We start from the raw sequence: 16,936 nt of genomic DNA, 5'->3' as shown, positions 1-16,936 counted from the left end.
AGGGCTTTGTGCTATAATCTATAATCTACACCCCTCTATCACTGTCCCCCTGAAGCCAAACACAAGTGACTAAATGTTAGCTGCAAACTAATTTGTCTTTGGAGCTCAAACTCCACAACTGCTTGAGAGTGGAAGGCTCTTATCAATTTAGTCTTTGGAAAGCTTAGTTCTGGTGAAAATATGTAATAATCTGATAAACATCAGGAAAACTCAAGTGTACAATACTGTACACAGAAGATTCATTTCTAAGGCCAAAGAGTTCACCCCCCCATCAGAAAATTCAGTACATTCACATACCGGCCGTCCATGGATGCTTTCATAATATAGCAGAGCTTTCTGCAGAGCTACCTTCTCATTAGCAATCTGGTCTTTGGTCATATCCTGAATAAACACAAGGATAGAGAAATGAAAGAGGGGGAAACATTTATGAACATCCCAACTTCTTTATTTAAACAAATTTTCTCAAGTAACGTTAAAGAGAATCCTCATACAATAGCTCCTTGAGCTCTATTCAAAGCTCACTTAGGAATGAGCTCTTCCTGACTCTTTTACTGGAAATATGGATAGCACAGCCGAGGCATCATCAACTACTTGCATCTCCCATGTGGCAGCAAAGGCACGCTGAATACTGACGTAAGCAAGGCAGCGAGGCACATGGAGGTCAGCTCAATGGCCCAAGCAGTGACTACAGTCACAAATTACAAAGTCCCAAAGCTCTGTCTATAATCCTTCTATTTCAGACTCATCAAACCATCTGTTAGCCTGAATGAGGTCCTTCTGTGATCTGTACAATAGAGTTTTCTGCTTCCAATTTGTAGTCATAAACCAAAGTACCTACAGTGAAAACACTCGGAAGCTGTTTCAGCAGCCTCCCTAGGCATCTAAGAGTGTGGAAGATGAGGGTGTGGGAGGTCTGCAAAGGTGTCACCACATCTCTCTTCCCATTGGGACCCATGTGTCAGGCCCTATGTTTCTACCATGTTGACTGGAATGGTTTAGGACTAGCAGTTAGCTGGGGCCTTCACCAAATCGCCACACCTTAATGTCCTCAGGACGGCTGGTTTCTGTCCGCTTCTCCTGGAGCTTCCTCTGGATGGATTCCAGTGTGGCTTCAACGCTGGGCTTTATTACTTTATCCATGAGCTCTTGCTTCTTCTCCTCTTCTTTCTCAAGCTGGGAACCAAAACTCTTGGGGAGCGTGTTACTTCGCTGCCGCATCCTGGGGGTTAGGTCCTCTTCAGATATCTTTAGTTTGGACTCTAGTTGAAAAGATTTGGGGGTGGTGATACATGAGAATTGATGTCTGCTGAACCCAGATTGCTTTTCTGTGGTGTTAATAACTGTTTAGCCCCATCTTTTTGAAAGAAAGTATCTAATTATAACAGTAGTTAAAATCCTTGGGTTATTATGTAAAAGCCTGAAAAAATGCTCATGTTTTCTTGGATTATCTGGAATGTTTTCCAAATTCCTGGGAAAGCTTTAGCTATGTAACCTCCATGCTTTGTCCACACCAACAGGTTTGCTGTTCTCAGAATGTGACAGACGAAAGTTTCCTATACTTTCTCCCTTACTGTTTATAGGTACCTACTGATTCAGCACTCAACTGCTGGCCAACTTTTTCTCAATAACTTACATCCCTCATTTTGGAATTACTTTCCCTTTCTATTCTATTTGGTTGTTTATGACTGTCTCCTAAAAGACAGCATGCTTTTTGAGGGACAAGGACCAAATTCTTTTCATAGACATCTGTGTTTATAGGTCTTCTCCTAACACCACAGCAAATAAAACCTTGGTACTTTAGTAAGTGTTGACTTGAAACCATCATCCTTAAATTCGTGATTTAGGGAATTGGAGAAATGTTTCAGAATTTGCATCTTAGCTGATCTGAGTTGACCTGTGATAGAGACCATGGACAGACATGGGCAAGGTGTCCCCTGAACACCACATGCACTGGGAAGCAGTGTTAAGGAACTGGTCTTTTCTGAAATATTTCAGCCCGTGGTCAGGATGTGGTGAGATGATGAATTCTGCAGGTGGCATGTCTTACAGAAGCCATGCCATGGGTCTAGAACTTTACCTACCTTTAAGTTGTTTCCGGAATTTGGCAAGGTCATTTGTCCATTTTAGAACCTCTGGATTGGCTGCTTTGTCACTGTGGGAAGGCTGAGAAAGGGAAAATTTAACATAAATGTTTTCAAACTGGGGCAGGAAAAAGAAGAAAAGTTTGATGGTGAGATTGTTTTAAAGAGGAAGGGAAAGTTGAGTCCCACTGGAAAAAGAAATTAAACATGAACAATCACAGCAAACGTCACAGGTGTGATTCCACTGTCTTTCTTTACATCTGGTTATTTTTGATGCTTTCAAAGAATTCCTCAGAGGCAAAATGGTGAATTTCTATGAGGTCCATGGCCCGTTTTCATGAGGTGTAGGGCTCAGGCCATCAGGCTAACAGAACAGAAAGCAGAGGGGTGTAGGTTTTACACTGCAATCACCATGCAAATGTCTTTTTGCTGCACTTGGGGGTAATGCTAAGATAGATCTGAGAGTAGAATGAGGTCAATGCTAATGAAATTTTAGAAGATAATCTTGAATGAAGTTTTAGCCAATGAGAAGACGTCATTTAATGATTTTTCCCATTCCTTTTCATGGATAAATATATAAGATGTCGACTACAACGTTCAATTATTTGTAAGAATACCTTGTACAAGGAAAATGCTGATACATGATGTTTGGGACTTATCAGGGTTTCCCATCCAGTTTTTACTGCCTTTTTGTCTTAAGGTCCATAGAAATCTCCCTTAATCTTTCATCACTTCTCTGAGCTGCTGACAGGCTGGCATGTCAGCATGTCAGGGGACAGGAGGGGACAGGGAGAACCCTGCAAGGAGGCACTTACTCTGTACTTCCTCTCTTCTTCAAATCTATCTTCAAACTTTCGGATCTTCTTTTTAAGGCTCTGAATCCGTCGCGTGAGCTGGGCAGGTGTCAGGTCCTCCTGCTCATCATCGTAGGACCCAAGAGAGGAGCTCCGTCGCCTGTGAGGGGCACAGCGTGGGGCACTCACTGCCTGACAGGTGGGGCTTGGGGAAGGGGATGCAGCATGGAAGGAGAGGGTCCCAAAGGTCTCCATCCTCTTGAATAAGAAAAAGTTGACTACCAATTCACTTTGTGACCCTGGGCTCTAGATGTCCCATTTATTAAATAGGTCTTTCTATTGCTCACATTTACGATTGGCAAAGGTAGTACTAAACTATGTGCTGCAGACCCCAAAGTTACATTTTAGATAAACTTTGGAAAGGATGTGCTAATGGAAATTCAGTATGTGGTGATATAGTTGGGCCAATTGAAAAATTACAATGGAGCCTGCATACTGGGATGGAGTATTCCCCATAGGTTCTTCCAAAGACTTACAATGTAACTTAAAAAATTACTAGCCATCAACACCATTCCTATTCTTTCTAATGTTATGGTCGATGATGCAACTGCTTACCAGCAACACAAACATACCTCATGAAAGAATGGGAATTTGGGGGAGAAGGAGGCACTTCTGTGTCATCCAGGTATTGCCGACTCTGCCCATAAGCGTAGAACCGAGGAGAGAGCATGGGGTCACTGTCCTCATCCAGGAGCTGACGAATCAGGCGCCCAGCCTGTGGGGAGAGGTGCGCTTCGTCGGAGTCCACGTTCTCCTGCTGCCACGAGAAGGTAGGGACTGGCTCTGGAAAATACAGAGGGTAAGAAGTCAAAACCACTCATAAAAGCAAATTGTTTCCAGAGTGTTGGGTGGGGGGATGGGCTAAGTGGGTGATGGGCATTAAGGAGGGCAGTTATTGGGATGAGCACTGGGTGGTGTATGTAACCGACGAATCACTAAATTCTACTCCTGAAACCAAGACTACCCTATATGTTAACTAACTTGGATTTAAATTTAAAAAAGAAAGAACGAAAGAACGAAAGCAAGCAAGCAAGCAAGCAAGCAAGCAAGCATAATTGTTCCCTAGGTTTTCTGAATGGTTTAGGATGCACTGGATTTGGGAGGCACTGAACAACCTCTCACTTCAGATTTCAGGTGCAGATGAAGGGTGCTACACCCCAACAGAAATCATCAATAGATCCGACAGCCTTCATCTACCTTCTAGCTCTGTCTTCACTTGCATTCAAAAGAGAAGTGGATGAGAACGTTTTCACATGAGGGCATCGTGGAGAAGAAAACCAAGTGCATCAGCAAGAGAGATATTTGGCGTCATGGATATGTATCCATCAGTGGAATGACCAAAGAGTCAAATTCATCTTGTGAGAGCCCATTTACCTAGGAGTCTGGACTTCCATTTGGGACTTTCAGTAAGCTGTTCATGTGCTTCTGCTTAGCGCTGGGATTAGCACATTTAAGATGCATGTTTTGCACTTGAAACTTCAGAAGCTGCTCAAGACTACAGTTAAAGTAAGGTGCTTACACAGATTAGTCAAAAACACAAAGAAGAATGGCTTGCAAAGGATAAATCTGTACAAATTATTTTAGTCTTTAAGGAGAAAAACCATACTCAACACAACCTCCTGATTTGTCATTTTTGGAGGGAATAGTGATATTTCTCTTTCCCTCAAGACCCACCTCAATATATTCCCTTTTTCATTAAAAAAGTCCTACCAGATTTTAAAGATAGATCTCAGATGATGTAGGGTATTTCATTTGTAGTACTCCCTGCATTAAAAAAAAAGTTATGCCTTAAGTATACTTATGGATTACTGTGATTTATACAAGGCTAGAATTTGGCCATGCTCTGAAAGTTTGGGATTCCTAGAGCTTGAATCATGTAACATTTGTTCCTCCATCTATCAAAGTGTTTATAAAATCTACAAAATTATCTTAAACAAGTACCTATTCAGTATTTTATTTAAAAGCATTATATCATAATCGTAGAACGTTAGAGCTGGTTGAAACTTCATACATCATCTAATTTAGCGATTTCTCAGCCCTGGCTGCATGTTAGCATCACAAAGGGAGATACGTGAAACTTCTAACACACAGGTTGTCAACCACTCAACTCAACAGAATGTTCAGGAGAGGGCCCAGATATACTACCTGCCCCTCCACACCTCCCCCCTACCCCAACACACACACACACACACACACACACACACACACACACACACACACACACTTTAAAAGCTGCCCAAGAGATCCTACATGCATTCAGATTTGAGAACCATGGATTCAGTCCAACAGAGAACATATAAGGAAAGTGAAACCCAATGAATTTAAGAGCAAATACCTAATCAATGACAAGAGTTAGGACTAACACTAGATCTCCTGACTTGAAGGAAAGCGCTTCAGTTTAGTATGTGCCAGATGCTCCAATAACAAGGATGACTGTGACGTTTTTGAAGACCCCACAGTAGAAGAGGTAAGCACATCACTTAAAAAAAATTAACCTCAGGTAGAATGACATCCCTAGGGTCTCAACATTTAAAGAGAATGAAGTTATCTGGGAACTCAGGTGGTAATACAAATTATTTTTAAAAAGGAAAGCAATGTTAAAGACAGATTTTTGTCCACTCATCTCCCAAAGTGGCAGGGAACATGTGGGTAGATGTACTTGACTAAAGCTGGGGGGGACCAGGAGTTCCCCTCATATGCACTAAATCTTGCAGCAGGCTCCTCCTAGGTGTCAGGGCTCAGATACAAGCAGCTCCAAACTGCCGGCAGAAAAGAACAGAAAATGGATGGAGGGGTGAGGGAAGGAGAGAGTCAGTGGAAAGTAACCCCTAGAGGAATAAGAAAAATGGAGTAAGCTGCAGAAAATGGAAGTATTAAGCTGGCTAGACTGTATGTTTTCATGATATTTCAGAAGACAGCAGCAATTTTCTTTAAGGAGTAGTATCAGTGGAGGCAGGCAGGGAAAGGGTTAAGATGGCTTACACAGTGCTGCAGCAGGCTATAACTTCACCCCAGAGTGGCAAAGGAGCAAAACAAGCGGGGGAGGGGGAGGCCAAGGTGGCATGCAGGGGACAGAGGGCACCGGCAAAGCAAAGTCTGATATTGATATTGGCATATGGGCCATATGCCAGTTGACATTGGCCAGTTTGACATTTCGACTCATCGCAATTTGAAAAGGTGTCACCTCAGATCCTGAAGTCCTTGAGTTTGTCTGAACCTAGCAGAATGTCTCTTTAGAAATAGAACAACTGGGGCACCTGGGTGGCTCAGTCAGTTAAGTGCCCGACTTCGGCTCAGGTCATGATCTCACAGCTTGTGAGTTCAAGCCCTGTGTCAGACTCTGCCCGCAGCTGGGAGCCTGGAGCCTGCTTCGGATCTGTGTCTCCTTCTCTCTCTGCTCCTCCCCCGCTTGCATTCTGCCTCCCAAAAATAAACAAACATAAAAAAAAAAAGAAAAGAAATAGAACTAATCTTTCAGTTTTAAACTGTGTCTGAAACAAGAGTGTGTGTCTGTGACCATTATCCAAACATGTCTCCAGTAAAATAATATATTGTGATCCTGAATTAACTATAAAATACTAATGGTGGAACGGAGTTATGTTATCCTTTGTGGGTAACATTCATCAGACTTCCTTTTTCTTTTAAAAAAATTTTTTTTTCAACGTTTATTTATTTTTGGGACAGAGAGAGACAGAGCATGAACGGGGGAGGGGCAGAGAGAGAGGGAGACACAGAATCGGAAACAGGCTCCAGGCTCTGAGCCATCAGCCCAGAGCCTGACGCGGGGCTCGAACTCACGGACCGCGAGATCATGACCTGGCTGAAGTCGGACGCTTAACCGACTGCGCCACCCAGGCGCCCCAGACTTCCTTTTTCTTAACACAGCTCCATTCTTGACCACTCACTTCACTGACAAGATGTCCCAATGTGTCCTTTTCCTAACATCACCAGTGGTATATATGAAATACAAAGTGGAAGCAATTCTAGCTTATGGGTGACATTTTCTCTTAAAGGATAGAGTTAGCATAAATGCATTCACTAAAAAGCGAGAAATGTAAAACCATTATGAATTTCAACCTTAAAAATAAAAGGTTATGCTGCATCATTAGCATGCATGTAGAACAAAAGTGAAGTTTCTCACTCAGGCAAAATGAAATGAAATGCTTGTGCTTCTCCTCTTTCTCTCTCTTTTGGTTTCCATGGATTTATTCATGTACTTTTTAAATTGAAGTATAATTAACATACAGTGTTATCTTAGTCTCAGGTGTATAACATTCAACAATTCCATACATTACTCAGTGCTCATCAAGATGAGCGTACTCTTCATCTCCTTTATCTATTTCACCTATTCCCTCCACTCACCTCCCCTCTGGCAATGATCAGTTTGTCTGTCAGAATCTGTTTTTTGTTTGCCTCTTTTTTTCTTTGTTCATTTGTTTTGTTTCTTAAATTCTGCATGAGTGAAATCATATGATCTTTGTCTGTCTCTGACTTATTTCACTTAGCCTTATACCCTCTTAGGTCCATCCAGGTTGTTGCAAATGGCAAGATCTCTTTCTTTCCTTTTATTCTATATGGTCTTATAGTTTAGAACATATAGTTCAATATAACTCAATCAATAAAACCAACTATTCCTCTGTTTTAGTTTGAAATGATCTAAAAATACAAGGCCTACTCATGTTTTGATAATTGACACTTACCCGGACAAAGAAGAACTGAATAAGAACAGTGTAGTAAATGACAGTGTGTTCAGACAGTGATTGTCCGCCTAGAGACTGTTTTGAGCATATATTCATTGCCATACCCCATTCCTAGTTTGGGAAATAGCTTATGTTTTCAGCAGTAATTCAAGAGCAATGAAATGGATGAAGATATCGCAAGAAAATTATCCAAAGGGAAAACAGAAAATATTTGATGCTTCAAATTAGATTTTCATCTTAAAGCACCACATAAAACAAATGCAGCTTTATATCTAGACCAGAATTCCTTAGGTACAGTGATTTTAGCCATGTGTCTTATCACAAAGAACTCTGACCATAAATATGGCATGTCTCTCTATGAAAAATTAATCCACCAGGACGGCTGACATCACAGCAAGTCAGAAGTAACAGAGATAAAAGCTACCTTAAAAAAAAAAAAGGTCCTAGGGGAGTCCCAGTTCAGACACTACAGTACACACAGAAATAAAGGAAATTCACTGCGGGAAGAAGAAACATAGTTCTGAGTAATATGAATGTGGTCACTGGGATATAGCTACACTCTGCTTAGCCAGCTGGATCCATTTGCTCTACAAAAGACAAGTGGCTGCTAAGATGATTTATTTGATAAATCTGCCAGAATTAAGGGAGCTGATGTTTTCCATATCTCATTTCCAACTCTGTGCTATTTTGAGTCATCGCTTCCTGGCACGATGTCATACCGCCCGCCTTTCAGGGTGGCTCCTGAGTGGTGTCAGGAGGTCTGTGTACATCCTAGACACAGGAAGATGTAGAGGGTATTTACTGGGGAAATCCTATTATAACGGTTTCCTTCGTGTTACAAAACTTAACTTGACAACAATGGTAGTCCTAACAAATCCTTCAAATAATCTGGGTTACAAGGAGCCTTAGTAGTCAGCTTTGTCAATTCAAATTCCATCCTTAATTTTCATATATCTGCTTTGTCTCTATTTGCAAATTTAGTAAGTAGGCCCCCACTTGTTCTAGTTAAGTCATTAATAAAATATATGGAACAGACTAGAGCTGAGGACTTTCCTAATAAGAATACCCCCATTTGTGCCAACTTTGATCCATGTATCTGCACGTTTAAGTACTGTTGTTAATCAGGTACTAATTCACTTTGCTACCTGTCTTCTATTCTTTCCACATCTGACAGGGCATTGGAGTCCCTGTTAACGACCTAGCTGAGGCCTTTTCAATGTAACCTTTCCCTAATCCAGAGTCTGTCTGTCTGTCTTATTCACACACACACACACACAGATTGGTTTGGTATTTGTCCTTGGTAATCAGTGGAGGATCCAGTAACTATGGGCTTCTTTTCTGTGTTCAGAGTCACGCACTATCATCAGACAGAACTGGGCTCTGGTTTCAAAGAAGTCAAACTCAGGCTGGTTTTTCTTGAAACCATACTTGGAAACATTTACAGAAGATAGTAATAATACCAACTAACACTCACATAGTGCCTGTTAAGTTCCTATACTATGCCAAGCACTTTGCATCTATTAGATCCTTTATCCTTGCAACAAACTTACTAAGTGAATAGTACTCTGTTACTCATTATCATCTGCTGTTACACCTACCTAAAAATGGGGAAGTTGAGGTTGAAACTGTTAACACATTTACTAACATGTCCATAAAGCGGCAAAAGTATTAGAGCCATGATTGAACCCACGGTGTGCCTGGCTCTTAGTCATTATGGCCTACTGCCTGCCAGGATACATAAATGGAATGGCTGAGAAAGAGGCCTCAGAGAGGAAGTCAGGAGATTTGTTATCTCGAATCATCATTTTGCTTCTTTTGGCCTCAGTTTTCTTATCTGTATAATGGGAGGTTTCAGTCAAAAGATCTTTAAGATCCCTTGATTCTTTATCATTCTTTTAAAGCATTTCTTTTCCAAAGTTATTTTTGACACGTAGTGATAAATAGGAAATATGAAGTATTTTATACCCTTTAAAAATGTTCTTTTATACTTAATCTCACTATGACAAAGTTGGTAGAATTGCTGATGGTTTAAACCTCATCCTCCACAAACGGTACCCTCTAAATCAACATGAATTGGCTGATTAGGAACATTCTAATTAAGCAATTAGAGGTGTCTAATGACTGCCTCTGAAGGGCTTTCCCCCCCCCCCACCCCCACTTTTTTTTTAAAGTAGGCTTCATGCCCAGCGTGACACCCAATGCGGGGCTTGAACTTACAACCCTGAGATCAAGACCTGAGCTGAGATCGAGCTGGATGCTCAACCGACTGAGCCACCCCACGCGCCCCTCAAGGACTTTAAGTAACAAATAATAGTACATTTGACTTGTATATTCATTTAATTTGGCAAAGTAGAAAAAAAATAATGCCATGTGGATAGATAAAAAATGTGCCCTGATACATAGCTACATATAGAGAAAAAAAAAAAGAAAAGAAAAAGCACGTATTACTTATCTGCCGACAAGCATGATTAGACTCTGATCCTAGCCTGTGGAATCTGTATTAGTTTCATTTCCTTTTTTATTTCCCTGATAGAATATGCCCCCGAAGCCAGAGAACAGCTTTGCCATATGGCAGCATATGCTTCTGGGTCTAGTACTGGCAGGCTGCTCTGTGAGCACCGCCTAACCTGGTGTTCTGCGATTGCATATGAGTGAGAGGGTATGAACTAAGGTGTGAGAACAGGGAACTGACAAGCCAACCCAAAACAGGAGGCCACACTGTGTAGTGACTTGGAGACTTACAGATGGATGCTGGCTCAGAGGGTTTTGGTAACAATGACTTCCATTTATACATTTTATTGCATTGGTTTCAAATTCACATTTTATTTTATTTTTTTTTTAATTTTTTTTATGCTTATTTATTTTTGAGACAGAGAGAGACAGAGCATGAACAGGGGAGGGGCAGAGAGAGAGGGAGACACAGAATCTGAAACAGGCTCTGGGCACTGAGCTGTCAGCACAGAGCCTGACGCGGGGCTCGAACTCACGGACCGCGAGATCATGACCTGGGCTGAAGTCGGACGCTCAACCGACTGAGCCACCCAGGCGCCCCTCAAATTCACAGTTTAAATTAGTGCAAAGTGGACTCCATACTGCAAAGCTACCATTTTGTTCGTTTCTTACTGAAGCCATATATATATGTACATACATATATTATATATATATATGTATATATATATAATATATGTATGTACATATATATATAGCATGTATATATGTGTGTGTGTGTATATATACAACAATTCCTTTATTTTGACTATACTATTATAATGTAATTTGGAAATTTAAAATAAATATACAATAAAAAACGGCCACTGAAAACAGTAATCAAATGATGAAAATGGCCTTGAAATGAATCCATGTACATTTTCAAGATATGCAAGTTCAGCCACTAACACAGTAACTGGCAAAAAAAGTTAAAACAAGTCCCTTCATTAATTACATGGGTAATACAAGTAGTATTTCCAAGCCTATTGTATTTTTTCCCAATAAGCTTTTAAAAATTCTATCTCGTTTCCCAACACAACATAAAATGTTGATTCTTTTATCTAGAAGAGAATTCTTGACATTAAATAATAAAACAGTTTTAAAGAAACTGTAAGTTAGCTTTCAACCATACTGGAGAGGATTTTCATACGCGTTTCTTAAAATATGCTGGAAGAGATCGCAAATTTATGATTGACCAAGATAAGAATAATCAAACCGAGTCCATTTCAGGAGGAGGAAGAATCTACCTGTCCCTTTACTGAATACACCAAGATCATGTGGCTAATTTGAATTCTGTCCCGAAATCCTAGGTTTTTTTTTTTTTTGTCTAAAGTTTTGTTTCTGATGTGAAGAGACCTTATTATTGAAACCCAAATACAACATTTGTTTTGGCTACTGCTTTTTTCTTTTATTTGGGTAGCAGTGGCTACTGTGGGACTTTTTTTTGAAGGGGAGGGGTTGTTTTTATTTATTTGTTTATTTATTTCAATAAATGAAATTTATTGTCAAATTGGTTTCCATACAACACCCAGTGCTCATCCCAAAAGCTGCCCTCCTCAATACCCATCACCCACCCTCGGGGAGGGGTTGTTTTTTAATGTATGAATTTAAAACACACCTCATTCTTCCAAAGTACCGAAAACAAAGGAAGAACAATAAAATACTATCCAGGAATATATCACTTAAACTAAAAACAAAACAAAACACCCTGCAATTTTGTTTAATGACTGTATCGTGAGCTGGGAAGATCGTTGAAAATCCCAGACCCACTGCCTAATTACATGGTAAAGGGGGCTAGAACACGTTTCTTAGATTGCAAAGAGGGAGGACTAGAACAAAAACAGTTTGTTTTTGCTTCACCAAGCCGTGGATGCAAGGAGCATAATGGGATTGTTATTTTTCACCTTGTGGTCTGTTTACATCATCTTTTGGTCCTTCATCTATGCTCATTTACAAATGAGTACTTTTTGGTTTAAAAACGGGTGGGGGAGAAGACAAGGAAATCCAGGTGCTTTGGAAAAGGACTGATTTCCTGTAGCTGTAATTCTCCGTGCTGCTGTGTTGAGTTGTGCTGCTGTTCTGAAACCAAGCACACAATTTCTCCCTCTTTGTAGCCTCTAAACACACACACTACACAGAGGCGGCTGGGCATGCATTTTGGATACACGCTGATACATGTTTGGATGCAGACACATGGATAATGAAAGAAGAGCAGCCAGAGCCTTCCTGAAATACAATTTGGACAAGATGAGGATACTCTCTTCTTCCTCACAAGTAAATTTCTAATGTTTTGCCAAAAATCTCAAGAAAAACCAATCTAACACACTGTATTACAGGCTTCCAAGCACAAGCACTTTTTATTCATTGTTCTTTTTGATGAGCAAACCCCTTAGGCTGGCTAACCTGGCTTAAAAAAAAAATTCTATCCATAAAATCAATCATAGAAGCAAGGCAAGCCAAAGCATCTTTCTCGAAAAAACGGGAAGGAGATTTAATGAAGGAGGTAGATGGTGGGTGTGGAGCAGCGGGAAGAGAAGCGGGGTGCCCAGATGAAGTCCTAAACGTGTACCCATCCGTTAGTCCTCTACTCGGTACTACTAGAGGGAAAACACATGCATCAGCACTCCTGGTGAGTTAAGAAATAAAAAAGGCTGCAAGGTGCCGCTCTGATAGAGGGCAAGCACATTTTCTTTCTTAGATTGCAATTACTCCTGGCAACATTTAACGTGACACATTCTATGCCAGGGAAAGGATTCTCAGTCATTTAGAAACACAGTTACTCCTACACCCATCGCTTTCATACGTCCATGTGGTTATATGCCTCTCGTTTATGCGACTTTATATATGCTCTGCCAATATTAAAGCATCCAAATAGCGGCTGACCCTACCTTCCCAGCTCTTCTCGTCACACAATGCAGTCAGGTCCAGCTCAGGCACTTCGGAGACAAAGCTCTCCTGCTGCTCATCGGCATCTTGGGTCCTCTGCAGTTTGGTGTCAGTTATGCCGGAGTGCTCCTGAATCTTCATTGTGGGGTTCTGCAATAACAGCACAATGTCCCCAAATATCTTACTGCTCACCAAAACCCAAAAATGTCTGCAGCAGTTCCACTCCTTCTGGATGAAACCTCCCAAGCTGAGGCTGTGGGTGTACCCAGCACAGAAATCAAAATCATAGTTTGATGCCCCCTGGATACTGGCTGGCCACCTGCATGCAAGAAGCCACTGTCCATCTATGCTCCTTTAACTTTTCCGCTGAGGAAGACAAGAGGATTTCCAAGAGCTGCTGCCCCTCCTGATAACTGCAGGCAGCTGACAGTCTTGATGGTTACTGATTGCGGCCAGGAATGAGGGAAAAGGAGTTTGTGTTTCCTTAAAGGAGTACAGCCCTGCAGACGGTAAACAACAACAAAAATCCTGCTACCGCCGTTGCTAAGGCTGTAGAAGCAACATGGTGTCTCCTGTGTGCAGACTTCTTTGCCCCGTAGGTAAACAGTCCGGCAAGGCCAGGAGCAGAGGCTGTGTGCACGAATGCCCTCCTGCTGGCCCTGCAGGCTTAGATCAATTAAGCAGGGCTAGCTGCACATTCCCAGATTTCCTGTGGTTGTTTTCTCCCCGAGTGTGGGGAGGACAGACTATTTATGGAGGAGCTCTGGGTATTAAAGCATTGTTGCGCAAATTCAAACAGCACAGGGGTTTGGCGGCTCATCTGGGCTAGCAGTAAGGAATACGGACTCTGGAAATGAGCCAAAATGACACAGGGAGCATTTTTTTTTTTTTAAAGTAAAAAGCCAAGAACTGGCAAGTCAGCAATGCATAATTTATATCTTAACAAATATCAAACTGTCACTTGTTTTCCTACTATTCTTCTAGTCTGAGTACTGAATACTGAGCTCCACTTGGTTTTGCTCACTGGGGGCACCTACGCCCTGCTCGGCTACCTGGGGGATGGGAAAACCCTCTCCCAGAGGCGGCTGTTTTAGCTAAGTGATTGTATGTTGACAAAATTTGCCCTGAAATTAATTCTTTTTTACCTCGCTTTTTTTTGGCATCTTGTAAGCCCAACCATTGTCCCTTTCCCTTCTCTCCTAAGATTATAAACCCAAGTGTTTACTCACAAATACCCTTCTCAAGTAGCACAGATCTGTACAAGAGATTTTCTTTGGAGAATAACTGGAAATTTATTTTAGCAAATATATTAAAGGAAAAAACCCTAAACATCTGGAAATCATAAATGATTCCTTTAATGCATGAGAAATGTTCTCCTGCTTAAAATAAGCACTATTAAGACTTCCAGCTACTTTTAATAGCTATTCAACCCACTTTGATATCACCAGGGGAATAGATGGGGGCTTTTACTATTATATTTCCATGAAATGATGCACAAGGGGCTGCTATTTTCTTCACATTTGGAATAAAATGAAAGATCATCAATCAGTTCATGATGAGCTCCTAAAGACAGATGAAAATGCCAAGTAAATCTGGGGCTTTAAGATACCTCAAAATGCTGCTTGTCTAATGGGGAAAACAGATTATGCACTTATGCTATAAAAATTATTTGTTCCTACAGCTGAGTCCTAAGTGGACCAGGGCTGAATGACCAAATCTGGCACTCAGTTTTTTAAGTTACAGGGTCAGCCACCAACCACTTGTGTGTGTGTGTTAGAATCTGCATACAGCAAATACACATTTTTCTCAATATTTTTAACACTGGTTACACTTAGAGACATAAAAACGAATATAAGAAATATGATTCCATATTGTAAGCATGACATATTCTTCTGGAAGAGCATGTATCAGCCCCTGACACTGTGCACTCGTGGAATGAATGTGGAGTTTGCTTTACAGGCAGACCTGGGCTTGCCGTGTGGCCGACATTTACTAGCTTGGTGCTCTGGCTGAACTGCTTCATTCACAACATCAATCTTGCAAGGTTCCTCTGAAGATCTGGGAGAAGGTATGAAAGGCCACTAACACAGTGCCTGGAGCATAAGAAACCCACACAGGGAGGCCATCACTCTTTTTTCATTACCAGGCCCCATATGCAGATGAGGAAAACACTGCCGTGTCTCAAAATGCTAGAGAGAGGGGTTGGAGATGAGGCATGTTCCACGGCAATTCGAGGTGAACCGTGCTATCTCAAGGGGTGGAGTTTTAGTCGCATTATGAACAAAGAAAAGAGCCTTCTGGGTTCCAGACACAAGTCAGCACTAGCAATTTTGGTGTTTTGGGGCAGTGTGGGTGAGAAGGGTTGAGGAGGAGCAAGCACGAAGACAGGCACCATGGGAGTTCACTGCAATGTGTACTTTTTATGACTGCAACCTCTGTCTCTTTTAGCACCCATTTCAAAGGAGATTGAGATTACAAAATTTTTTCTACATCTGAATTAGCATCCATTTCAAAGAAAGTTAAAGTGAGAATATTAAAGTTTTTTCTCCCCCCTCCAGAATGTACAGATTTATTCATTCTTTCAACAGCATGGTATGGGGCACCCACTGTGCTGGGTGTGTGAGACATGCACACTCCCAACACTGAGGGAGCTGGCACTTTGTGGGACAGGCTCAAGAATGCTCAGGGGAGTTCTGAGCACAGTTGATTTGGGTGCCATACAACAATGGGCCACCTTGTGAATTAGTGAGCTGCTCTTCACAGTATTGCAATGAAGTTTGAGAGTCAGGTATGTGGGAGACAGAGAGATTACTGCCATGGGTGGGAGGCTGGAATAGAACCCCCTAAGTTCCTATTATTCTAACAAAGAGAATCAGGTCAAAACTTTTTGTTTATTCAGTAATAACATCACATGCTATATACCTAAATAGGGTTATTATGTTGTGTGCTAGAGATGCAAAGATAATGTTTACTCATTTATTTAACAAATAAATTTTTAGTACATACTACATGCTAGGCCATTTTCTACACACTGGAGATACTTCAGGGGACAAAATCAAGTCTGTCCTTAATGAATCTTACAGGAAGTGACAGTAAACAAAGAAAAACATGTCAGGCAGTGATATGGACTATGGACAAAAATAAAGCAGAGTAAGAGGGATGATGGAGATCAGGGCCCCAGTCTGCAATTTTATAATGAGTGGTCAGGAAAGACCCTTCCTATGAAGGGACATATGAGCAGAGATATGAAGGAAATGCAGGAGTGAGTCATCTACTGGAAGAACATCTCAGGAAGAAGAAAAGCAAGTGCAAAGGCCCTGAGGTATGGTTGCTATGTTTAAGGAATAGCAAAAAGATCACTGTATCTGAAGTCACCATATAAGGGTGTTTAGATTGTGCCACATACAATGGGGTATCACTCACACTATAGACCTATATTAACTTACATAAGCTTCTGGACTTTCTGGCTGATTTTTTACACAGTAGTGGCGGGGTCTCTCTTACACAAACCACAACAGCTTGCATAGCATGGGCACACTCAGCACAGCCCTCATCAGCACACCCACATGCTCGGCTCTGTCCCGCTGTGCTGTGATCGGTCCCTGAGGCTGCTCTTTCATTTGCCCTCTGCTCTCAATTTCTGGCCTCACTGGTCTCACCAGAACCTGACATGGCTGCCTTTCCTGGGGGTGCAGAGTGGGCTGCTGGTGTGGACCCGGGGATTTATGTACACGTGGGATCTAGGGATGCTGCTCAGGGGCCACCCACGCTGAAGCTGTTCAGGCTTGGCAGCAATACGCCGGCATAAAACAACTCTTCCTTCAATGTTAGCCTAGTTTGGATGATGCACCTCTCCAGATCATTCCACACACTCTCCTGTTGCTCATCATATGGAATTACACTTGTCTTCTTGCTTGTCTGCTTCTTC

At 41.5% G+C, this 16,936-nt stretch overlaps 1 protein-coding gene across 12 annotated transcripts in view; it reads right to left on the bottom strand.

The window, feature by feature from the left end:
* FAM13A (family with sequence similarity 13 member A) overlaps positions 1 to 16,936 on the bottom strand; it is a 348,053-nt gene that overhangs the window by 48,142 nt on the left and 282,975 nt on the right. For all 12 annotated transcript variants that reach the window (XM_086704590.1, XM_086704594.1, XM_086704588.1 and 9 more), the window contains 6 exons: positions 13,011 to 13,158; positions 3,508 to 3,718; positions 2,897 to 3,035; positions 2,082 to 2,163; positions 1,039 to 1,259; positions 298 to 381 (listed from right to left, as the gene is read on the bottom strand). In XM_086704590.1, coding sequence (XP_086560716.1) covers positions 298 to 381; positions 1,039 to 1,259; positions 2,082 to 2,163; positions 2,897 to 3,035; positions 3,508 to 3,718; positions 13,011 to 13,158 — 885 coding nt within the window. The remainder of the gene's footprint in view (positions 1 to 297; positions 382 to 1,038; positions 1,260 to 2,081; positions 2,164 to 2,896; positions 3,036 to 3,507; positions 3,719 to 13,010; positions 13,159 to 16,936) is intronic.

Source organism: Puma concolor, chromosome B1 (genome assembly GCF_028749965.1).
Source record: "Puma concolor isolate L17-30 chromosome B1, mPumCon1.1.hap2, whole genome shotgun sequence".
Lineage (NCBI taxonomy): Eukaryota > Metazoa > Chordata > Mammalia > Carnivora > Felidae > Puma > Puma concolor.
The sequence above is the reverse complement of the archived record's forward strand: the minus strand, read 5'-3'. Positions and strand labels throughout refer to the sequence as shown.